Source organism: Argiope bruennichi, chromosome 10, assembly GCF_947563725.1.
Source record: "Argiope bruennichi chromosome 10, qqArgBrue1.1, whole genome shotgun sequence".
NCBI classification, from domain to species: Eukaryota; Metazoa; Arthropoda; class Arachnida; order Araneae; family Araneidae; genus Argiope; species Argiope bruennichi.
The window spans coordinates 36911927-36937286 of record NC_079160.1 but is presented as its reverse complement, the minus strand read 5'-3'; the positions used below and the strand labels follow the sequence as shown (position 1 = coordinate 36937286).

The following is a 25360-nucleotide window of genomic DNA, read 5'->3' as shown; positions in this document are numbered from 1 at the left end:
CATTGGGGTTTGCTGGTTTCCTTCAGGTCGTGGGACCCAAGTCGCGTAGCTCAAACATGAACGCTGGCCCTGACTGAGACAAATAAAATATCGCTTGAACAAAGTACCATTGGAAATCTGTAAAATATACAAGGGATTTCATATTTATTATATTATTCTCTTCGCATTATGTTATATAGTGAGCAAAAAAACCAAATAATACTAATTTAAATTATTAAAAGACAGTTTTACAGGAGCATAATTCCTGTCCTGGTAGAGCAAGAGCAATAAACATGTAAATTTATTATCATTTTTTATTTTGATTTTATAGTTTTACTTTATGTTATTATGTTTTTGATTTCTCTAACTTTCATTATATCAATTTCATACTTCGTGAGTTCTGTTATTTATTTAAAAATTAAAATCTCAGACGATAGAAAGGTTTTATGTAATATAAGATTTTGTATAAAATAAGCTTTTACTTTAAAAATAAGATATTAAAAAGTATTTTCTAATTGATGCTTGGAATTAAACCAAGTACCGTTACATATCAGAAAGACTACACTGTAAACACAGCAAATATTTTTAGTGAAAATCATTAATTTATTCTGTTGCTCACATCTCAAAATACTTTTAAAAAATTAGATATATTATTTAATAAATATAAAATATATAAGTCGTCTGATGCGTTCTCTCTCTGTATGCCATCATTATTTAATCCTTAAAGAAACTGAATAAGAAGTTGATGCTTTTTTTTTACTTTAATAAATGACATTATTCGTTATGGTTAGTAGATTTATTAACTATAACAACCAGCGCCATCTGTAGAATTAATATTAAACAGATTTTTACCATTTCACATATGAAATTTTTTTTTTTTTTTTGCATCTTTCAAAACTGCGGAAAAAAAAATCTTTTTAAATTTTTTCCGCATATTTCGTAATTGAAATTTTGCTCACACATATTGAAGGACGTTTATAATGAAGTTTTAGCGACAATTGATTAAAATGTTTATTTTCATTTGGAAAATAAAAACCAGATAAAAAATTTCCTACAATAGTTTTAGCTATTTTTAATTAAAAAAACTGTTGCATAACAAGATCTGCGAAGTAATACGAAAACATGAATCAAGCAATCGAAGCGCTTCTAAAAAACAAAACACAACTTTCAAATGAAACAAAAATTCTATTTTCAGATTTTTTTTTTTCTAAATTCAAAAGCTTTAAGCACGTGATCTCAATGCTGGAAAAAGCTAAAAGATTTCCTCCATTTTCTCTCGTGAGTTTGGAATCATGCTTTAATTTTAGACATTTACATAATTTATTACAAAGATACAGTTACTTTTATTATTTAAATCAACTCTATTCAAACTTATCATTAAACCCCAAGATAGAATCGTGTTATTAAAAAAATACTAAAAATATCTCAAGGTCGCTGCGTGTGGTAAAAATAGAACTGAAAAACTCAAAAAAGATGCGGACATTCCCTGTCTGCAAATGAAGGTCATCATTTTAGAGTGGCACGTGTTAGTTTCGACACTTCATTTATTGCTTCAGTATTGTAGTTCTCAACTATTATTCAGATTTAAATATGAAAGAGTGGTTAACAGGAATAAGTTGTTAAAAAAATGGTAAAGCATCTGATTATGCCCTGTAGGCATTATAAGTATATAATCTGAAGTATCTTTTGATATGTATGATAAAGACCGACATTAACCTTTAAAAATTGTTAACTTTTTTACGATGCTTCTGATAGTTTTTATCTAATTTTTATTTCATATTTTAACAATTTTTAATTTTTAATGACCCCATTTCACTCAGCATGTGACCCATTTTTGCACACGTAATATTTTACTTATTGTAAAAATGCTGCAGTGAATTATTATGTTTAATGTGGTAGCTTATTAATTTTAATTAAATATTTTTATTCATTCATTTAATTTTGTTGGAAATACGTTTGTAAAAAGCTAATGGGGTTGACTTCCTATGTATATGGTTAATATTTGTTTTGCTTAGAAATTGAAAATAAAATGAGATTTAAAATATAATTCTATGATTGTGTATCCTTTTCTTTTACTTAATTTATCAATAAAGAGTCCATTCTTATAATGTAAAAAAATGATATGTTTTTGTATGCCAGGGTTACGGTGGCGTGGTAGCAATGTTTCGGAATCGGAGGGTTTCAGGTTCGAGACTCCATTCCATTGAAGAACCATCGTTTAGGCGGGTCTGGTGCATGTTAAATCCGTCAGAAACGTTATCCTGCTGGTATGGGGTGGAAGTTTGGAAAGGGGGTGCCAGCTCAGGTGTCGTACTCGTCATCTGACCGCGGTTCAGAATTACGAGTGCCGTCCCAAATAGCCCTAGTGTAGTTTTAAAATGGGTTTTAATATAATTAAGCTGTATTCACAATACTTCCAAGCCAAAACCGAGAATGCTCTGAAAAGCTGGTCTAAGTGTGGGCTGATGTTCAATCCTTCAAAATTTCTATCACAGAAAGCTAATTTAAAATGAGCTCAGTCGTACATATGAGTTATTCTTTTATTGATACAGATCATATAAATTTGAGTCTTCAACTTGGTTGGTTCCTCCTACTTTATGAATATTCAGCAGCAAGTTTTTCTTACAACGTTAATGATGACAATGTACTATAAATTTGTATTATCTTCGTCATTCGTTTAATGAAATTGAGTATTAGTAATTTAGTTATATTAAGATCTCGTTTTAAAGCAATACTAGGGCTATTTTGGGACGGAAATCGTAATTTTGAACCGCTGTCAGATAATGTTGAGTAAGTAGTAAAGCACAGTTTTAATTGAATTCGATTGGCATTTTTCTATAAAAATTGCTTTGATTTTTAAAAAAATTATGATGGCACCATCTGCGTTTCTTATGCAGAACTACAGACTTCTTTCATTCAAAATCAGATTTTTATCTTAACGGGATAGATAGGGGAAAAAAAGTCTTTAGTTTTCTAAACCGAGTTGTGAGAATTTTTGCTAAAACAATATCGTATAAATAATATGTATATATACATTTTTAAAATCAGGTCTCTTATAACAAATTCTGTTAAAAAAATATTTAGTAAAAAAAAAATTAAAATTCTGAAAAAAGCATTCAATGATTTAAAAATATCTTGTTTTTAAAAACATGATTTAAAAACTTTAATTGTTTATAATAAATATTTTTTTATTTTTTATTTTCTCTTATACGAGGTTGTAGTGAAAGCTTATAAGCCAGTTAACAGGTACGCTACATGAGCAATTGCTTTTGTATTGTGATCATGTTACTCGGCTGCGAACCACAAGGTCCGGGGTTCTACCCTCGGTCATATCAATCTGCTACATTGGTGACCCGGACGTGAGAGTATTGCAATCTTCAAAAAATTTGAATTCTAGATTTTGATGAATTTCCACCTTTCAGACATTTCTGAGCTCAAAAAGCATTGAGGTCTTATCTATCTGTGAACACGATAATTCAAAAATACTTTGTACAAGACGGTTGAAATTTGATACATGAAATTATGACCAAATATATATATATATCTATCAAATTTTGAATAAAATTTATTAGCAAAGAGACTATCAGTTTGACTGTTTGATAACAAGTGAACTTAATAACCACAAAATGCAAAGAGCTAGGTAAATAAAATTTAGCACACATATTTAGCATCTAAAATATAGATATGTTTTAAATTTTGAATCAAATCCGTCAAATGATTGATCGTCTGTCGGTCTGTAATTCGCATTCATGTAAATGTAATGACTTAAATCAATGAAATTCGGTATGTTATTTAGTGACTACAGCTATAGTTTTGTATCAAATTTTAATATCAAAATCTCGGTACAAAAAAGGCGTACAAAATACGTATTCTCAGAACAGATTCAGTAAAAATTCTCGATTTACACCAAAGATCTATATATGTCTTATAACTATCGTTCATCAATGCCATGTAAGGTATTCATCAATTCCTTGTATGGCATTGATGAACGATAGTTATGTGTTTACATTCTATCACTGAATCGGCGAATCTATCATTCACCAATGCCATAGATTGGTCGTAGGTGATGTCATAGGAATACCATTAATTGCAGTTAAAATGTTAGATTTACATCGAAACACCGAAGATCTGTATATTTCGTTTAACTATCGTTCATCAATTCCATACAAAGTATTTGCCAATGGCGTAGGATAAGCCTATCATTGAGAGAGCTCGAAATTATTATCTTCTTTATCAATGTAATGTTAATTAATCTACGGCAGAAAGATGAATGCGGACAGAAAGGAAGAGATGTCGTTAGAGGAAGTGGATGTATAGGTTGTTGCGTTCTATAAAAAGACGTTCACCGAAGAGGTTGAACTGAAGCATGCGTGGAGCGACCATTAAGAGTTCTTACATAGTGCGCTAAAAAAAATGGAATAATGGAAAATGCTAGAATGCTACTTGCGTGGTAAGGTTCCATCAGAGGCGGTGGTAGCAGCGGAATAATTGCCCCCCTATCGGCAGCCTCTTGCCTCCCCCTTCCGTTGGCGAGAGATTGAGAGTTTCGTCGGCAAAAATATTCACCAATTCAGGATGGTAGTAGAGAGTTGTGCATTATTGAAAATGATTATTTAAAAACCACCTTAAAGTTTATATATTGTAAACGGTCGAAATATCCAAGTAACAGTTAAAGTATTTTGACTATACTTGGAAAAATAATCAATAGGGTGGTAGGTCAATAATATGCCGTATTTTGCGGATAATTTTTGATAGACCGACTAAGAAATGAATGCAATGAATGTTGAAGACGTTAAGTTCGCAAATTTTCAGACATCTTATTCAAATGTCATTCATTAAGCTTATAATTTGTACTACTTTTGGCAATATAACCGACAAGGTAACAAGTGAATAAGACGTAAGACATGTCGCGTTTTGTCAAAATATTTTGATCAGTCGACTAAGAATTCAATGCAATAGATGTCGACGAAGTTAAGTTCAAATTCTCAGTCATATGATTTAAATATTATAATGTTCTTTTCAGCATATAATTTATACTATGTTTAGCAGAATAATCAATGAGCTTGCAAGTGAATAAAACGTCACATTTTTCCTAACTAATCTTTGTCCTTGGGCTAAGATTTTATCATGGATTATGGAAAAAAAATGTTTTCACCGGGCACTTCGATTACCTGCCAGTGGAATTGTTGTTCATGAATAGGACGATAGAATTGTTTTCCATAATGCATCATTCAAATTCAAGTTCTAAAATTAATCGTCATCTTATTCATCTTATTGTTACTTCCTCGGTAGCTAATTGATAAATTTATTTTATTCATTTCACTATGAGAAGTGTTTGACTAAAATATAGTTAATGGTTAAACTAAATTTAATGAAATACTTTTTTCTTTTGACACTCTTGTGAATATGCATGCTAAAAGGAGTTATTTTGCTATATCCAAATTACGTGAATTTATTATAAACCACTGGAGTAAGTAAGTTTTATAATTATAAATTAAATTTATTTAACAATAAAATATCTGTTTTCTTTTACAATCAAATTTATCAGGCTACAATTATTACTGCAAATGACAAAAAAAAAAAAAATACATATTTGTGGTATGGTAGCTTTTTAGCTACACTGAAAGACTTCATCTAAATATACCTAAATTTGTTAAATAAATTACTGCCTAAATTCTTCAGACTTTGTATTCAGTATTATGACTATGTAATCGGGGAATGCATCGTTTATATATTTTTTTTCTTTCAATTACTATTTGCGGCAAAAACTATATAATTTCAGAGGCTTTTAAATTTTTAATAGACTTTGAATAAAGATGTCTTGATAAAAAAATGATTAAAATAGTTATTCATAGAATATTCATAAATAACACAATAACAAATTTACTTAACTTCCTAATTAGATGTCAGATCTTATTTGGGACAATATATATTATTTTAATTCCTAGAATAATGATAATAATTTGAGGTAATGATGCGTTTTCAGGCGATTTTTTGCATTTTAAATTATTTAATACTTTCACTTAATTGCAGATTTAAAATTTAAAAACTCCATACGCGAGTCAGACTTGTCCTTGTATACGAAGGGGTTAAGAAAAGCCAATACATGAAACAATCCAAAACAAGAATTATGAGTAATAAAATGTAAAATCGAGAAAAATTGTCCATTCTAGGAAAAAAAAAAATGTCGAGATTTGCATTCTTACAAAGAAGAGAAAGCTTTATGCAAAACAAGTTAGGATAAGAAATATTTGCAGTCGTTGTCTTGCTTTATGTCGATGCTTTGGCTGTAATGATGACGGTATCTCGTTGCGATGTTGAATGACTGAAAGAACTCCATAACGCTTCATGTCAACTGATCAGTTACGATCTGCTGTTGAACACATTGTCCATCGACTTGAAATTTTGCAAGTGAATGAGGGTGGTCATATGGAGCACTTTTACCTATGTCATCGTGGACATGATTAACAACTGCTCCTCTTACTCAATTTCGTCCTAATCTGTTTTTGTTTCTGCAAACTGAACTGTTTTTCTCAAACAGCATAATGTTGTTTTTTCCTTACCTGTACTTTAATATGGTTCGATGACAAGGTGATCAGAAACTAGTCAATAAACGTTAATATTGTTTCTGAATTCCGTTTTGGTCGTTTATTCTATTAAAATTAATGTTTTTCCGGAAAAGGCGCCCTCTGGTGGACATTTTGGAGCTTTTTTTTTTCGAAATTCCGTGAGCGCATTTCGTGTATAGTCTATATACAGAATTTCGCTGCAATCCGATCACCCGTTTGCGTTGTAGGATGCTGTTTATAGGGAAAGTTTAATTATAACCACCCTGTATATTCCAAATCATGCTGAATAACTAATAACACTTTTCAGATTCAAAAAAAAAAGATTTAACAGATTTAATTAACTTCACAGATTTAAAAAAAAGTAACAAGTTTTTCCATTTTGGTACAGATTATGATAGTAAGGCTCTATTGTTGAACTAGTCTTAGAGGTGAGAAAAAATTATAGTAAATTCAGATTTTTTTTTGCATTAAAAATTTTTTTTAACCACATTAACTGAAATATATAAATGTTTTCCTCTATGAAATGTTCAGCATCTCATGGACTTTTGGTCTTTTCCATTATTCTCAAAATCTAATAGCAGCAGTTAACGTTCTTGAACTTAGCAATTCTTGAGCAATTCTATAATTTCAAATCGCGGTAACTTCTTTCTGAGCTAATCAATTTATAAATTTTAGTCCCCAGCTTCATTTTTTGCTCACTTTGCTGATTTGAATTTCCAGGTAAAGTATGTGGATCTCTTATAAAATTTTTATGAACACTAAAAATAATAACTGTTCCATTTTTAAAATTTTAATTCCTCTTTAATCTCGTAAGAAACTCTGTTTCAAGTTAGATAAACAATTTATAGCTTTTCATCAAGACCATTTTTTTAATTTTTTTTTTTTACATTTTAATATTATATTTTCTTTCATCTAGCTGCCTTGGACGATCAATTTGCTCATTCAGAGTCCTGATTTATGTTATTTTGCTGTGTTGCGACATATGGCACTTTACAAGCCCGTTGACAGTTATCTGTCAGGGATTTAAACCGAATGAGCGTCTCTTGTTTTTTCAGTAGCTCCAGCTAGGGCCAAGAGTACGACTTAGCTACTCACACGTCACAACCCTTTTTGCGGGGCGAACTTCATTCATGCATTTCATTCACTCATCCACAGATTGTAATTTAGACCTACATCAGAGAACTATCACCTCTCTATCTCCAGTACCCCCAGTGGTATTACTCTCGACATGGAGAACTTTGGGATCATGATATATTTATACATGCGCCAGCCACCACACACGCGGAGAGTCTTCGGTCGGTGGGGTTCGAACATTGATTTATTCAATATCAATTAAATCTTTTATAAATTATATTCGTGGCTCCTTCAGTAAAGTAATTTTAAACTTAAAATTGCGATGGACATTTAACTTATATTTTTTAATAGCTTTTGCTATTGCTCTCTTCATTGAATGCATGAATGTGTTCAGTGGAGATATAATAGCTTTAAATCAGTGCAACACATTTAATATCCAGCAGCATGTGAACTAAATCGAAATATGTAAATAAAAAGAATTAAAAATTTGCAAGCAAATTTTAGAGTTTACTGCATAAATTTACTCGTATACTTAGAAGATTTAAATTTTTTCAAAGAAAGAAAAGGAATTAAAATTCATTAGAATAGATTTTTAGCCTCCGACAATGGAAGTTAAATATTCAATTTAGAAACAACGAAAATTGTTTGAATTTAATTGTAGCAATTGTATTATTGCAAATTATGCATACAAATTTTTAGAAAATTTATTGAAATTAGAGAAAACTTTGGTCCAGATTGCAATATTGACTTTATTAAAAAGGTAGTTTTTGGAATTTTTTAATGGTGCACAAATTATTTTTATGTGCTAATATATTTCGGGAAGTTCCAGACGAAAAACTCCAAATAATATTTAATTTATTAAAATTAAACTGATTAATATTTAATTAATTTAAATTTTATCTGAAATTGCAAAAAAAAAAAACCCTTTCTCCGAAATAATTTTTTGTTTAAACCGAAATATACTAATGCGTTGTTTCCATGTTCTAAATTTTGTAGCTCTAAATTTCTCAGTTCTGATGAGCACTGAAAGGCATTTTATATTCATTTGTTTTTATTAGCACTGTCCTATTTGTTGATTTGCTTAAATTTAGGTTGTGAATAATTCCATTACATGTTAACTAATGTTCATGACGCCCTCAATAAAGTATTTTTATACATTATTAAGTTATTAAAGATTGGCAGACATTAAAGTCGCGCTTATTTTATTAGCGATACACCTGTTCTATTTATTGTATGCATGATACTTTTCAATGAAGTGCATTCCCTTATTATCTTAGCGCATTTAAAAACTTAAATGTCGAGATAATATAAGTTTCAAATTGCATGTTATCTTTTGCAATAATATAATTTCATTTTCTAATACATTATGCAGATAAAAAAACAAAATATTTTTTTCGTTAATTTAAAACAATGAAAAGAAAACACGTGCTAAAAAATATGAAGGAACAATAAAAATGGCTTGAATTTCATAGTAACAATGAAATTTACGGTTAAAAATTATGTCCAAAAATTATGTTATGTTTTTTTTAAGTTGTCAAAATTTAGGGAAAATTACATAGTAATTAAATTGGTATCATTGCAGTATATTATTATTATACCAATATAATATTTTTTAAATTTTAAAGCATAAAAAAATCAGTTTTATGCGATAATATAACTAATCAATACTTCAAAAAATTACTCCTAAATGCGCATTCTCATTCAGCAAAATATATCTGTGCCACATTTATAGCTCTAAGTTAAACGGTTTATGTTGTAGAGCTCTAACACATATATATATTGGTTTATTTGTAGAACAAACAAATACATATTTTTTGGACATTTTTTTTCTTAAACTTGTTGGTAGATCAGTAGGTCAATTTTTTAAATAATTCACATCAACAAATTTTTATAAATCACAAAACAATTTTTTTTATCCACATCAACAATTCGGGCAAATTTCCCTTATTATCAGAAGGAAAGAAACGGTAACAATAGAATAAGAAGTATTTAGCTATTAAGTTTTGCTTCTTTTGCATATGAAAGAAAAGGAGAGACATTGACTTCAATCCATGGCATTTTGCCGAGGAATAATCCGGTTTTGTGGAAAGTTTCTGCGTTTCTTTTCAGCAAACAGTGATGAGATAATACAAAGCAAGGTTACTAAATCATGACGGCTTTTGATCTTCTCAAGATAATGTCAAGTTTTGAAGACTGACTGATTCTGAATAATTACTTTAAATCGCCCAGACCAAGGTTCCTAAATTTTTAAACTTTGTGATTAATTTTTTAAAAAAAACATAATCTATGGCAACGCATTTCATCCTCTCCAAGCAGAATTTTACAGACGATAGCATATTTTCTTTTTCTTTTAGAGGGCGATCTTTTGAAGAGTTTTTATGCCTCCCCCACCAAAAAAAAAAACGGAACATTTTTGTAGTGAAAAAAAGTATTTTTTATTAATATTATTTAATTTAATTTATTAATATTATTTAACACTGGTTGACTTTGCCGACCAACTGGATCGATAGGAATATTGGTTATATTTAATTCCTATTAAAGTGCTTCCTATTAAAGTATATTTTCATATATATGATTCCATTAAATTTCCATGCATTAGAAACGTTATTTCCATTATCTTACACATGCTCTCTCCATTGTATACATGAACCTTTCTAATGAAGACTCTTTACATGACATCATAGCGCAATTAAAGCGTAAATGTCCAGTTCATCCATTTTCTAAATTTCGCAGTATTGTAACTTCACTTTTATTTGTTTTTCTTGTAAACTGCACCGATATTAAACAGGATTCTTGTTAATAACATAAGAAATTCACAGAATCAAATATTTATTGGCACAATCAAAAAGGTTTGGATTATATGAAATTTAGTCAAATTGGAAATTAGTCAACAAATATTTTTAAAAAATTGCCAAAAATCAGGAACATATTGGTTTGGTTTTATTTATATTAACGTTCCGTTTAAAGCAACACAAGGGCTATTTTAGGACGGACCTCATCATTTTGAACCGTGGTCAGATGACGAGGACGACACATGAGCTGGCACCCCCCTCTCCATACCACACAAGTAGGAAGACGTTTAGTCATGACGGATTTAACGTGCAACAGAAACCCTTACACGATGGTTCTTTGATAGAATCGGGTCTTGAACTTGAAACCCACCGGTTCCGAAGCCGAGACCTTACCACCAGGCTACCGCGGCCCAAAAATGTGGAGCAATTTACACGATTATTAAATTGTTAGCATTAAAGAGAAAGGAAGTTAAATCTTGAAAAGGTAGACCACTCATTCTTGAGCAAGGATCACAAAAAATGGTTATTACGGAAGTCATCACAAAAAAGATAAAATTCAATTTAATTTTTATTAATTGAAACTAATTAAAATTTCAAAAAATTTCAAGGGTACATATTCTTATAGTTCAAAGTATATTTGTGCAAAATTTTGTAATTGTAGATCAAACGGTTTGGCCTGTAGAGCGTCAACACACACATTCGGCTTTATTAGTAGTAGAGAAATTTCACAAAAAAAAAAAAAAAAAATATTTAATGACTGGCTTGATTCAGATTTAAAGCTTAAATCCCATTTTGAAAATTTTGGGAATTTACATAGACATTTTAGATTGTATCTTAACTCCCTGGTATAAATACATAAATAAAAGGTTTAAAAAAAAAGTTTTTTTTTTTTTTTTTTTTTTTTTTTTTTTTTTTTTTCATATAACACAAGTTTTTATTAATTTCTTCAGGTATGAAAAAAAGTGAAAGGGTAATTTTAGTTTTGATACAAACGTATTTTTTTTTAAACTCCATTTACATTTTTAATTTAAGAAACCGTGTACGAGTCCAAAACAATTCTTCAATGCGTAGTAAATAAAAGAAATATAATCTACTTCACTCGCGGACTTACAGTTAATATCTAAATAGTCAGAGATAGATATAAATCATGGATTGGAAAAATGCTATAAATGATTGAGGAATTATATTTTATATTATTAAAGAAAGCAAATATATTTAAAAAATTAAAATATCTAAATTTTATAGGTAATTTTATGTTCCACATTATTAGATACATTGAAATATTTCTGACCCTTTAATATTAAAAAAATAGTTTCACATTTTTGTAAGTTACCCAAGTTATTAAACCTTGGAAATTATTATTTTAGATGATTTCAAATGATCTTAATGGCAATCTAGAGGAAGATCCGCGCATTAATGTACTGAGTTTGCTCGAGGAAGCCGTTGATTGACTAAGAATGAGGAAATATAAAGCTTTATAATTTGGTGAGAGAGGAACTTTTTTATAAAATTTAAAATAATGGTGTGACAGGAAAATTTTATTAAATATAATTAATAATTGTTAATTATGCCAGGGGAATTGCAAACATTATAAAATATAATTCTACATGTTATTTAAAACACCCATCCATTTGAAACATTTTTTTTGGTTGGGAGGTGTCTAGAATTTCTTTATAATTATTTAAATTCTTCCAAAAGAATCATCAAATTTAAAAGAAAACTCGAGAGGAATGAAATTTTTTTTAACAAAAAATGCATTGCGTATATTAACACATTCAAGAGATTTCCCGTTTTCAGCAGGCCGAACATTCTGGCCGGATCCCGAGATAACTCGTTTTTATGTTTCTTCATCTAAATCGATGCAAAACCAACCAAAAGCCAATATTTAGCACATTAAGGACCGCAAAGAAATCTGTAAGACATACACCTGGGACAGCACGTTTTTGGACAAACTTGTACATTCTAAAATCATAATAACTTTGTAATTTGTGAAGCAATAACAGACGGAACACGCAACACGAGAAAACTCCCGAGTTGTTCTTAATGTCTTAAAACAAAATACTGCTGCAAATCGTGCTGAACACCATTACACGAGGGAATATGCTTTACCAAATACCACACTCTAAAGCATTATTCAAGTCTGTAAAATAAATAATAGTTAAAATGTAAAAAAAAAATATTATATAATATATACATGTATAAAATATATAGTAATATTTAAGAATACTTTATGTAAATATAATACTAAATGTAAATTAAAAATTTGCATATATGCATCCTATTGCTTCCAAGCATGCTTCTAGAGCGTTTAAAAATGAGCCCTGAGTGCGCGTTCAACGCGCAGAGAGCCGTACTCAATGTGTTAACCTTCATCATAATACGTATTTCAAAAATATTTTGTTTCTTATAATAATGTGAGAGCTGCTAATTTATATTCTGTACTGCACATGTTACGTCATGATAATCACAGTTAGTTTCGCGCATAAATTGGCAGACAAGAGTTCGGCGGTGAGTAGGTAAGACGTTCCGTGTACATGTTTTTGTCTTTATATATATATTTTTAATGTTAGTTAAGTAATGTTCGGTCCCTTTATTAACTTATATGTCGCTTCTTGATAAATATGTATTAAGTATTAATACTAGTCGTCTCCTTTTCACACATTTTGGGGGGCTCGATCTTTCTCGCGAACACCCCTAACAAATCCCGCCAAATTGTCGAAAAAATGGTCTGTATTAATACACAGTATTCATGAATTAACTACTTTATTACTTTGTTAATTTTGTGGAACGTTAATAGAACAATTTATTTAATACACGTTAAACTAACGTTAAAAGGCGCTTTTTGTTACGGACGATAAAATTTTCATCAGAGGTAGATTCTTGTTATGGACGCTTTAAAAAACAAGGACCTGATGCCGTGGTGGATTTCTGACGTTGGAGAATAGGTAACTACTTACGGCCGCTGGATTGACGGAGAGCTGCAAATAGGTCAGTTTAAAAATATTATCAGACCAGTTGTCAAAAAAATAAAATTGTAAAGAAATGCTAATTTTTTTAACTATAAAGTATCATGCATATACAGGTACATTCTTCATTACATTTTTTCAAAATTATTTAATTGAATTTAATAATTTACTGATAATTATGACTAGTAATAATGACTAATATGAGTAGTAATGTCATATAATTAAAAAATAGCTTTGGCAAATAGTTCCGAATAGTTGTGTCTGCGACTAGTAATGCTACTTATTACTATTCGTAGACGTTTAGGTTTCAGAATATTTTAACTATCTGCATTATATTCTGAATTAGTTATAAAACGATATGTGATACTCCAGTCGTAGCCAAACCTAGAAGAACTGATTTGTTTGCTCAGAGTTTCTAGAAGTATTGTAACTGCAAGAATGAAGAATTTCCAAATATCGTTAAGATGCCAATGTCCCTTAAGTTTTATTTATTTATTTTGTTCGTACAGGCTTCAGCTTGTGTTTTCTCATAATAGTCGTCTTTTTTTAGTTCTGCTTGTAAACTACATAGATATTACTCGAGTCTTTCTATTTTAGCTTTCGACATTTGAAGAAAATAACACATTTAAATATTTAATGGAACAATGGAAACGGTTCTGAATTTTAAGGAGGAAATATAATCTATTGTGGGAAATTAAGTAAAAAAAATTCTAAAATTGAAGAAAAATGTGCATTATTCTTAAATTAATATCACTAAAAAAGACAATTTTTTTTAAATTTTGAAAGGTGTAAATTTTATTTTTGCGCCGTCATATTTTTGAAAATCATCACGGTTGAAACACCAGTATTAAGTTTTATTTTTAATTAATTTAAATAATTATTTAGAAAATTATTAAAACCTTATTTTTTTTAAAACTGTTACTTAAAGATGGCTTTTCCGCTTTTGCTCCATAATTATTGGGGAAAAATGTTATAATTTAGATTCATTTAAAATTAACTAAAATATAACTTTGAATAATCTATTGTTATTGAATACTTTCTTAAAAAGTAATTGCAGTCAAATCTGTAATTCGATGTCCAACATTCTGGTTTGCAGAATGTCATGTTGTAATATATTTTTATGATTTTTATTTTACGAAATTTGTAAACCATATGCCAACCTATAAACATTATCATATTAAAACAAAACTGTCAATCGTTTGTTCTTCTATGGCTTCTAAACAATTTCATAAAAAAAAAGTGCGAGACAAAAATTTTCAAATTCTGTTATTTATGTATTAAGTAGAAAAATAAATTATGCTGTCGATGGTTGCATATAATAGAGGCGAATAAATAATATACATTCTAACAATTATCAAGCATTAGAGTGAAATCATGACAATTAATTAGAGTCCTAATATTTCAATATGTTTATTTTGTTCTTGCAGTTTATTAAAATATCATACATTCTCTTAAAAAATATTGTATGCAATTGTGAATACCCTGAAAATGTCGGCCATTATAAGTATATGCATACAAATCTTTTCCAAAACTTATTAAAATAAAAAAAAAATCTAAAACAAATTATTAGCAACTATATTAAATTAAAATGTGTTGAAATATGAAGATAGATAGACCAATTTATTAAAAAGAGATTTATTAATATTTTCATAAACTGTCAAGGTTTGTAAAATGTCCAAATCCTTCGCAGGCTATTAATGTTTCAGATAAAATTGTAAATTCATAAAACTGAAGCAAAGAAATTTATAAATAAAAAAGAAGCATTTCCTTATATTTTTATAATTTCCAAACTCAAATCTCAGACCAACAAACTACCTTTAACGATTCAAGAATATATTTTTCTCATCTTACATTTAATAAAAAAAATTTAATGCAAAATAATTTATCGAACAGGAAATATCAAATTATCAGAATTCTAAAATAACACATCTTTCTTTTCTTTCCTTTCTTTCTCTTTCCCAGAAATGGGCGCTCTTTATTTTCCTAGCCTCCACTCAGATTACACCGAACTATACTAGCGCCATCTGTGATGAAGAAGGAACGTAACGGTTCGGTTTTTTTTGTCCGAGAAGGATAATTTTGCCTTACTAGAAGAGTGAAAATGGAATCTGCCGTTCAAGCTAGCAATGTTTTCCCCTATTTAAGATCTTGTAAAAAAGAGTCTGAGAAAGCCATCGATGGACAAGTTCAAGGTAATTTTAAATCTAAATTTTCCGTGAGCTCGCTTATAGAGAATTGTCACTGGCGTTGTCGTTAAGTGCTGAGGAAGCAGCAAAATATCGATTGGTTGTGCGCCGGTTTGTTTGTTTTTGTTTTGTCTAGAAACGTGCACCCACAATATGGGAAAACTGAAATAACAATTTCCTATTTTTATATGTGGGTTTTTCTTGCGTTTTTAGAAAAGCAAAGATGTTTTAAAAAGGTTCATTTATTTATTTGAATGGAACAGAATATTTCGACATCTGCTAAAATTTTGGATGTCGAGAACACCCACGCATACATGATAAATTTTCTGTATTTTCTAAGTAACGCATTAGAAACACACAAATGGGTACAAATATATATATTTTGAATTTAATATAATGTATTAATTAGATTTGAAAATCTTTTTATTTTTTTTAAATTCCATCTTATATGAAAACTAGCAAGAATTTTTTTTTTTTTTTTAGATTACCATATTGCATATAAACAAAATCTTTATGAAATTAAAAAAAAAATCTAATTTTGAAATTTAAAATTTCAAAACTCGTTAGACATGTTTTATTTTGTTTATAATCAATTTATATGTATATATATATATATAAAATTAGCGTTTAGACATTTTTTGTATATCAGCAATTTTTCGAAGAATTAAGAAACCTTATATTGTTGTGTTAAATATCAATGAAGGATTAAATGATTAAATTGTAATTTTCAGAAATTTTTTCTATTATTCTATTTTTTGACCATTTTGAAAATATAATCAAGTCTATTTAATTAAAAAATATTATAGCCTGGATAATATTACTATGTATATAATAATGAATTTCGATTATTATTCTTATTGCTTTACTTTGTAATTTCATTATAGAAATTCATATAAAATGAATTATATTCATTATAAAAATGAAAAAAAAGACTGTATTTTGCTGATTTACTATGCACATAATAATAATAATAATAAAAACATCTTTCATAAATTTTTTTTTCAAAATGTTGTAAAGGTTGAGGCACGTCATTTATAACATTTCTTCTTGAAATTTTCCTCCTACCTCATTATCATCATCTTCATCTTCATCACTCAGTTTAGTTCCTCCTTTACATTTCATAACAATTTCGTATCCGTTATGCTTCGCAGAATATTCAACTAACTTAAAGTCTCCAATATGGGGAAAATTGGGGCAGCTTTATACTTTTCCCAATGACACGGATGTCTTTCGAATTCTGTAATTTTCCAAAGAAGCATTTTATTGAAACTTCGAAAATTCGGTCAATGTTGGGAAGGGGGGGGGGGAAATGAAAACAAATTATTCCAGCAAATTGTTTGAAATATATTATCTTTGTAATAAGGAATGCAAAAAATATATATAATTAAAGAATCTGCAGACAAAAATTTCATTTTTTTAATGTTTAAATTGACTGATGAGTGATGAATTATTGATGTGCGAATAAAGGTAAGCATTATCTGGGAGCGTAAATTCAACATTTTATTTACATTCTTTTATGCTGGATTGTAGCAAGGGTTAATGAATTAAGGTCTACAACTTATATTATTATTTTATATTCATTAAATTTATATTATTTTGTATTCATTTACCGATTTAGTGATTAATAGAAAAATTTGATTGTATAGACTATACAATTCCAAAGGCGGCATAAGTTGTGAACTCGTGTAAAATCTTAGAGAATGCCAAAATGGCGAATGGAGGGTTGGCTTTTATACTTTCAAAGATTGAGTTTCTCAAATTAAGTTCTTGGCTAATTTTTAAAGAGATTGGCAACGTTGATCAAAACTATCGAAACGAGAAAGTGAAAATAATTACATTTTGAAAGGCGCGGTGAAAAAATATTCGTTATATATCTGTGATAATAACTCCAGACAAAATCACATGGAAAATTTAATAATCTTCTCAATGTTACAAAATTTAAGTACTAATTATGTGATTATTTGAATTAATAAAATGTGATAATTTAAGATAGTAATCAAACCAATTTTGTCACTTATTTTATATATTTATTTGCGAAAACAATTAATTAAATTAACTATGACGCAAAAAATTGGTTTAGTTTTTAAGATTATTTATTTTACAGAAATGTATGTCGAAAATTATTTTAGACTTGATTAATTTATTTATTTGCGAAAACAATTAATTAAACTACTATGACGAAAAAAAATTGGTTTAGTTCCTAGGATTATTTATTTTACAGAAATTTATATCGAAAATTATTTTAGGCTTAATTAATTTATTCATTTGCAAAAACGATTAATTAAATTACTATGATGCAATAAATTGGTTTATTTCTTAGAATTATTTATTTTGCGGAAATTTATGTCGAAAATTATTTTAGATTTAATTAATTTATTTATTTGCAAAAACAATTAAATTGCTATTATGCAAAAAATTGGTTTAGTTCCTAGAATTATTTAATTTACAGAAATTTATATCGAAAATTATTTTAGATTTAATTAATTTATTTATTTGCAAAAACGATTAATTAAATTACTATGATGCAATAAATTGGTTTATTTCTTAGAATTATTTATTTTGCGGAAATTTATGTCGAAAATTATTTTAGACTTAATTAATTTATTTATTTGAAAAAACTATTAATTAAGTTAACTATGAAGCAATACTTTAGTTTATTTCCTAGGATTATTTATTTTGCAGAAATTTTTTAAATTGAATTATTTATTTTGGATTATTTATATGGGATTATTTATTTTGCAGAAATTTTATTTATTAAAGCAATTAAAATTTTTTAATTGCTTTAGACTACTTTCACCAAATCTGATTGAGAGATTCTATATGAATGCTTTAAAAATTCAGAATTATATATATTTACTTTCTTTTTTATAAAAATGTTTGACTATAATATGACACATAAAGCAAAAAACAATAATATGCTTTCATTTCTAAAAGCTTTTCTACAAATTTTATCTTTTATTTGAATAATTTGTTAACGAATTTCAAACCACTAGCATTAAACTGTCAACATACGAATTTATGAAACTTCTTAACTGTATGATATGTCTTATTTGGCACACAAATATTATACAAAGAAAAGAAATACAAAGAAAAACGTAATTCCATCTGATATATAAATGATTTCTGTCTTTTAAATTAGATTTAATCTTGTAATCCTGTAATTCATTATGCAAGTCACGCATGTCATTGTAGATGAAAGCAAATAATAATCATATAATTTCTGAGCTGAGTAAAACAAATACATGGATCTAAGAATTTGATTTGAAACCAATTAAAAATTTTCAGAGACCGTCACAAGCATGAATAAGATTTTATTATCTTCTCCAGTATTAGATAATTCCTCTTTAAAAGGAAATACTTGGATAGGTATTCAGTCATTTCCGGAATTGTTTCTTTATTTGTATAAAATGTTAATGTTAATGTTAAATAGTAGAAATAATTAGCGAATTAGATTTTGAGTAATTTAGATTTGTATCTATTAGAATAAAATATTTTTGATTGTCATGTGTTTTTAAATTTCTTTTTACTTATCAATGAATAAATTATATCAAAAATAAGTTAAATTACTTTAAATTTGAAATGGTCAGCATTTAAAGGTTTTATCTTCATAACTTTTATTGTTTATAGAATACAATTATCTTAAAGTGACTAATATTAATGAATCAACAAACATGTAAAATAATAAATATTATAAGAAAATATATTAAAGAAATTATAATAAAGAAAATATATCTTGTAAATAATATAGGATGAGAATAAATTACGAGAATAATAATTATAAATTTATAAAACATTTTTCATTTATACGACTTATCTTCATTGCCATGTTCAATTGTATCGTTATAGTGATAAACAAATTCGTTTATATGACGTAAAGAGTACTAAGTTCCAATTATACATCATTTTCCTCCTTTCTTAAACTCGCAAACTTTTTTGCTACTATATTATTTTCCCACTTCTATGAAAGAGGAAAACTTTTTCTTGGAAGCAAGAAGGAGATAACATTCTTTTCCTTTGCTTCAATTTAATTAATTTAAGCAATGCGATGAAAGAATGTGAAGAAATTTTTGTATCTTTCTTTAATGATTGAAAAACTGTGATTGTCTTTTGTTTTGTCAGAATACCAGTGAAACATACTTTAAATTTAATTCGATACTTTATGCTATACGTTATACTTTACTTCGATCTATAGTACTATACTTTATATTCAATTCAATGAGCACTTCAAACCATAATTTAATTTAGATTTTTAAATTAATTTTCTATGTGTTTGCAAATAAATCGAATCAGTAAATATATAATTGTCCATTGCCATCTGTAACGCTGGGTGGATTTAAAAATAGCTTCTATCTTTTGGTTTGTTTTATTATTAGTTGCGAAATACTAACTTCTGTTTTGGATTCTAGCAATTGAGACGAGTTTTTTTTTAACGTTTAAATTGACTGATTTATTGATTATTACTGATTATTGGTTTGCGTATAAATGTAAGCATGAATACAAATAAATTCTGGGATAGTAAATTCAACATTATATTTACATTTTTTTATGTTAAATTGTAGCAAAGATTAAGGAGTTGACGTCTGAAATTTATATTATTTTACATTCAAACCGATTTTAGTAATTAGTCTTAATTTGAATGTTCGTAAATATAATAGATAAAGATCCCATTGCAAATAAATACATTTTTTAATGTTGTTATATATTAGCATTTGAAGTGTGCTACGAATAATATTTTTTTATTACTTAAATTCTTTAGCGATGCGCATGAAATTATCTATTATAACTTTTCGTTAATTAACCTATACATTCATATGCGGAGAGAAAATTATTAAAAAATTAAAAAAAATTAAAACTTATAATAATTATTTAAGAAGAATAGACAGTAAAAGTATGATTTTTCGCAGGTTTTTTTTTTATAATTTTAATCGTCGTTTTTAATATTATGTAGTTATATGCTAGAGTTATGTAAAAAATGTAAATTTCTATTTTCGTATAAATTCGTAAAATTAGCAATAAATTAATAATAATGAACGTTTAAAAATCTTTATTATACGTCACTTCATTTTTACGTCGACTTATGGCATTTCCTTGAAAAACGTATAAATGATACTTCACTGTATACAGTTAACGTTTACTTCTTTTTATTTAACATTTTTTATTAATTATTTACAAATTGTTGTTTTTAATTCAATTTTTGTTTAATTCTTAATTGTTTTGGCTTGGATTTATTCTATTTATTAACCCTTGGGAAATATGCTCCGAACCAAATTTATCAATCTTTGTATGAAATTATGTAGGTTGGCATAAGTTCTGACAAATTTTTTTAGTAAAACAGAAACTAAGATGCTTCAGTTCTTTATATCACACAAAATGATGTGCCTTGATTTGTTAATTAATTATTAATTAACCAAATTAATTAATGAATCAAATTAAATTTATCTAATAAGCTAAATGAATCCCTTTTCTTATTCTAATTGCAAGCCTAAAAATTTTTTAACATAATATGACTAGAAAAAAATGGCCCTTTAAAGGGTTAAATCGACTGCTTTATATTAATGTACTATATTATAATACGTGTATATATCCTGAAATGTATTCTTCTTCAAAAGAAATACTCTTAAATCCATTTCATTCTTTTTTGAAATCTGATTTTAAAATGACAGAAAAGAGTTGTTCTTTTTGTTGATTTTATTCAAGTATCTATTATCTTACCGAAAGGCAGGTAGGAAAGATAATTTAGAGATAAGACTTTTTTTTTGCAGCTGGTCTTTCCGACAGATAAATATCTAATATTTAATCAGTTTTCACTTGACATTTTAAAAATGTATTTTTATTAAGTGGCTCTGTTTTTTTTATTGATATGAAAAACACATTAAATCAGATTCTTTTTCATTATAAACATATGATAGAATGAGATACAGCTATCCTATCAAGACCAGATTGCTCCCATTTAGGGTAAAGCCTACCCAGCTTTTAAAACTAAATATATTCTTTATTATAAGTTGATATCTTTCAAGTAGTTTTATGTAGAAAATATTAAGAAAAATTAAAATGCGAAAAACTTAATAAAGACTAATCAACAGGGGATTTAATTGTATTATCTTTTTATGAAAAAATTAATTAAAAATTTAAATTTAAAAGTAATTCTAAAAAAAGTAACTCTTAAAGTATCTAAATCTAAAAAAATTAAAATGAAATCTACGATCGCAAATTTCAAGTTATCATGTGAGAAGATTATTATTTTTTATGTCCTTATTTGTCTTAATTAATTTAAGTCTTTAACCAGTTTTAAACAATCGCGAGACTTCTCTCTCTCTCTCTCTCTCTCTCTCTCTATATATATATATATATATATATATATATATATATATATATATGATTTTTTTAAACTTTCATTTTCAATTTTTCTAGCTTGCAAACAAAGTTTTGGAGCTCGACCGATTTTGAGATGAAATAACAGCTATGATGTCATAGTTCTACGTCAATCTTTTAAAAATGCATCTGCTGGCAAAGAAGCATACGTAATAATAAAGCAATACTGATAAAAGCAGGTCAACCTTTTAAAAATGCATCTGCTTTCATAGAAGCATACATAATAATAATTCAATACTGGTAAAAGCAGGTAAAAAAACATGTGCCATTAAAAGACGATGAGGAAAATTGCCATTTATGCTTTATTCATTGGCTACGCGATTTCAAGCTTCAATATTCATTGCTTACGTGATTTCGAGCTTCAAAACGCCCTAACCAAAACAACATCATGTTCTCACATGATAATAAAATAGTAAAAACGTTACAAAACATTTTTAATATAGTCTTATATGACCTTTGGCCGTTTTGATGCCTTGTGAATCCTGTAGCTAGAGGCAAAAGGAAATAAATAAGTGGGAGTGCTTTTCTGAAACTTTCTTCCACTTCTATTCCCGAATAAAAGTGTTACCTTCTACAATTCCTAAAATTGTAGACCTTGAGCAGCCATGGAAGACAAAAGTCTCAGATTTTCCGCTGATGAACGTTTTATATTTTGTATTGTAATAAGGAAAACCGAAGAATTTATACGCCTTCTTTATTATCGATTGAAAACGAAATTTGACACAGAATTAAAATTTTAGTCATAAAGGCACATATAAAATTTTATTTATTTAAGTTGTTCATGTCTATATACATGAGAAAATGCAAAGCAACAGATGATGAAACTGACAGGCTATATTCAAAAATTGATAAGGATCTGTATTTTAAATGCTAAAGCTGTATATCAAATTTCATTTACCTAGTTGTCACATATTTGAGTTTGCATGTTTGCAAATGTATAGACTATCAGATAATCCATTGTCGAATATAATCCAGACCATTGACGAATTTATTTCAAAATTTGACAAGATTTGCACTTAAGATACTAAATTTATGCTCTAAATTTTATTCATTCATGCTTTACAGTTATTACTGTCGCTTGTATTCAGTTAGCTAGACTTCCTGCAAATGGATTTCTTTACAAAATTTGATAGAAATCTGCAACTTTAACATAAAGACCACGTGTCAGATTTCCTCAGCTAGCTTAATGTGTTTTTGAGTCACCGTGTTTACAGGCAGACAAACAGACATAATTCCGTAATGTGTTTTTCAGGTTCGGAGATATATGAAAATTTGAAAGTTCAATAAAATCTCGATTTCGAATTTTTTAACGTTTATAATACTTTTTCTTTGTATACGAGAGTATAAAAATAAATAAATGAATGAATAAATAAATAAAAGAGGTGAGAGACCACCCAAATTTGGAATCAAATTACAAAACATTTAAAAGTCCCCTTTAAATAATGCTCTGAATTTTAAAGTGTTCGTTTTATTCTGAAAAATCGTGTGCATGGCTCTGGTGAGTCGAGAGACAGCACCGAAATTAAATTATTCTGAAAATATCACAATTTCTGGAGTTATTGAGGGTGGCCTTCTCCTAAAATTATGTACTCCTAGGCATTTGTTTGCTTTGTATGCATTATTGTCAATATACGAATGTCCGTAATTTATAGAATATTTAAGAATAACTGTCCGTCAATGTGTGAACTATTAAAGATTTCACACGTGTCCTAATAATTTTATAGAATGCCAGATGTAAACTGGCAGAAAATGAAATACATCTCCTATGTAAGAAAAAGAGACCGTTTCAAGAAAATCAAGATGTTAAATCAAGATGATCATAACATATTTAACAAAGAGATTTCCGTTTTTAGCTAGCTATTGTGTATATTTAAAAGAATACAGAGAAAGTCCCATACCGTCCGTGGTCATATTAACAAGAATGATATTTTGTGCTCCTTTTGTTTCAAAACTAATAAACTGTTTAAATAATAATTTTCGCGTGCCCCCCCCCCAATTTTTCTTAAGTTGTGTTCCCCATTCTCTACAATGCCTAGATATTATATAAAATCCCAGGGAAAAATCTAGAATAATTATCCTATTTTATACTTAAACTAAACTCTGCATTCCATAATATACCTAGGTATATTATATAATAAAATTCCTAGGAAAAGTGTAGAATTGTTATCATATTTCATGCTTAGGTTAAAGATGCCCGGCATTCTATACCTAGGTATTTTATAAAATTCTTAGAAACAGTGAAGAATAATTATCACATTTCATACTTAGACTAAAAATGCTTGACCTACTATAATATGCCTAGGTATTCTATAAAATTCATAGGAAAAAAGTAAAATAATTATCACATATCATACTTAAAGACACCCGGCATTCTATAATATACAGAGTAATTCTATAAAATTCCTTGGAAAAGTTTAAAGTTATTATCATATTTCATACTTAGATTAAAAATGCCCGGCATTCTATAATATACCTAGGTATTCTATAAAATTCATAAGAAAAGTGTAGAATAATTATCATATTTCATATTTAAACTAAAAATGCCCGATATTCTATAAAATGTTTAGGAAAAATGTAGAGTAATTATCATATATCATGCTTAGACTAAAAGTGCGCGGCATTCTATAAAATCCCAGGTATTCTACAAAATTCCTAGGAAAAGTGTAAAATAATTATACTATTTTCTACTTGGACTAAAAATGCCCGGCATTCTATTATATATCTAGGCATTCTATAAAATTTTTAGGGGAAATGTAGAGTAATTATCATATATCATAGACTAAAAGTGCTCGGCATTCTATAAAATCCCGGGTATTCTACAAAATTCCTTGGAAAAGTATAGAATAATTATCGTAATTCATATGTAGACTAAAAATGCCCTTAATTCTGTAATATACCTAGGTGTTTCATAAAATTCCTAGGTAAAAGTGTAGAATAAATATCATATTTCATACATAGTCTAAAAATCTCTACCAATCTATAAAATGCCTAGGTATTCTATAGAATTCTAGTATTTCATAAATTGTAAGTAATATATATATTGATAATCCAGTTTTATAAATATTTTCTTATAAATATTCTTATAATTATGAACATTAACAGATTTTGTACAATTTTTTAAAAAATGAGCTTAAGTAATTGGGATTACACCATATTTTTTGCATATTTTCTGAACAAGAAAATGAAAGAAATTTGCTCTTATGAATTGCTCAATTGTTTCTTTCTTTGGCTTTTCTCTTTATTATGTTCGATTCTCAACTCTGACTCCTCACAAGAGCTCCAAGTGAGCAATAATACAATCTGCATGCGGCTTCTCATATTTCGTTTTCTACATTATTATTCTTCCATTAAGGGGGAAAAAGAAGATACGGTAGTGCTCATTTCAATATCATCATAAAAAAAAAGAAGAAGAAAAAAGCGCA

General features: G+C 28.0%; 1 protein-coding gene across 1 annotated transcript in view; it reads left to right on the top strand.

Moving 5' to 3' along the window:
- Window positions 1-15392: 15392 nt before the first annotated feature.
- The window catches only part of LOC129989018 (beta,beta-carotene 15,15'-dioxygenase-like), a 54250-nt gene continuing 44282 nt past the window's right edge, over window positions 15393-25360 (top strand). The window contains exon 1 of the mRNA XM_056097323.1: window positions 15393-15572. Within this exon, the coding sequence (XP_055953298.1) occupies window positions 15482-15572 (91 nt within the window). The 5' untranslated portion in view covers window positions 15393-15481. The remainder of the gene's footprint in view (window positions 15573-25360) is intronic.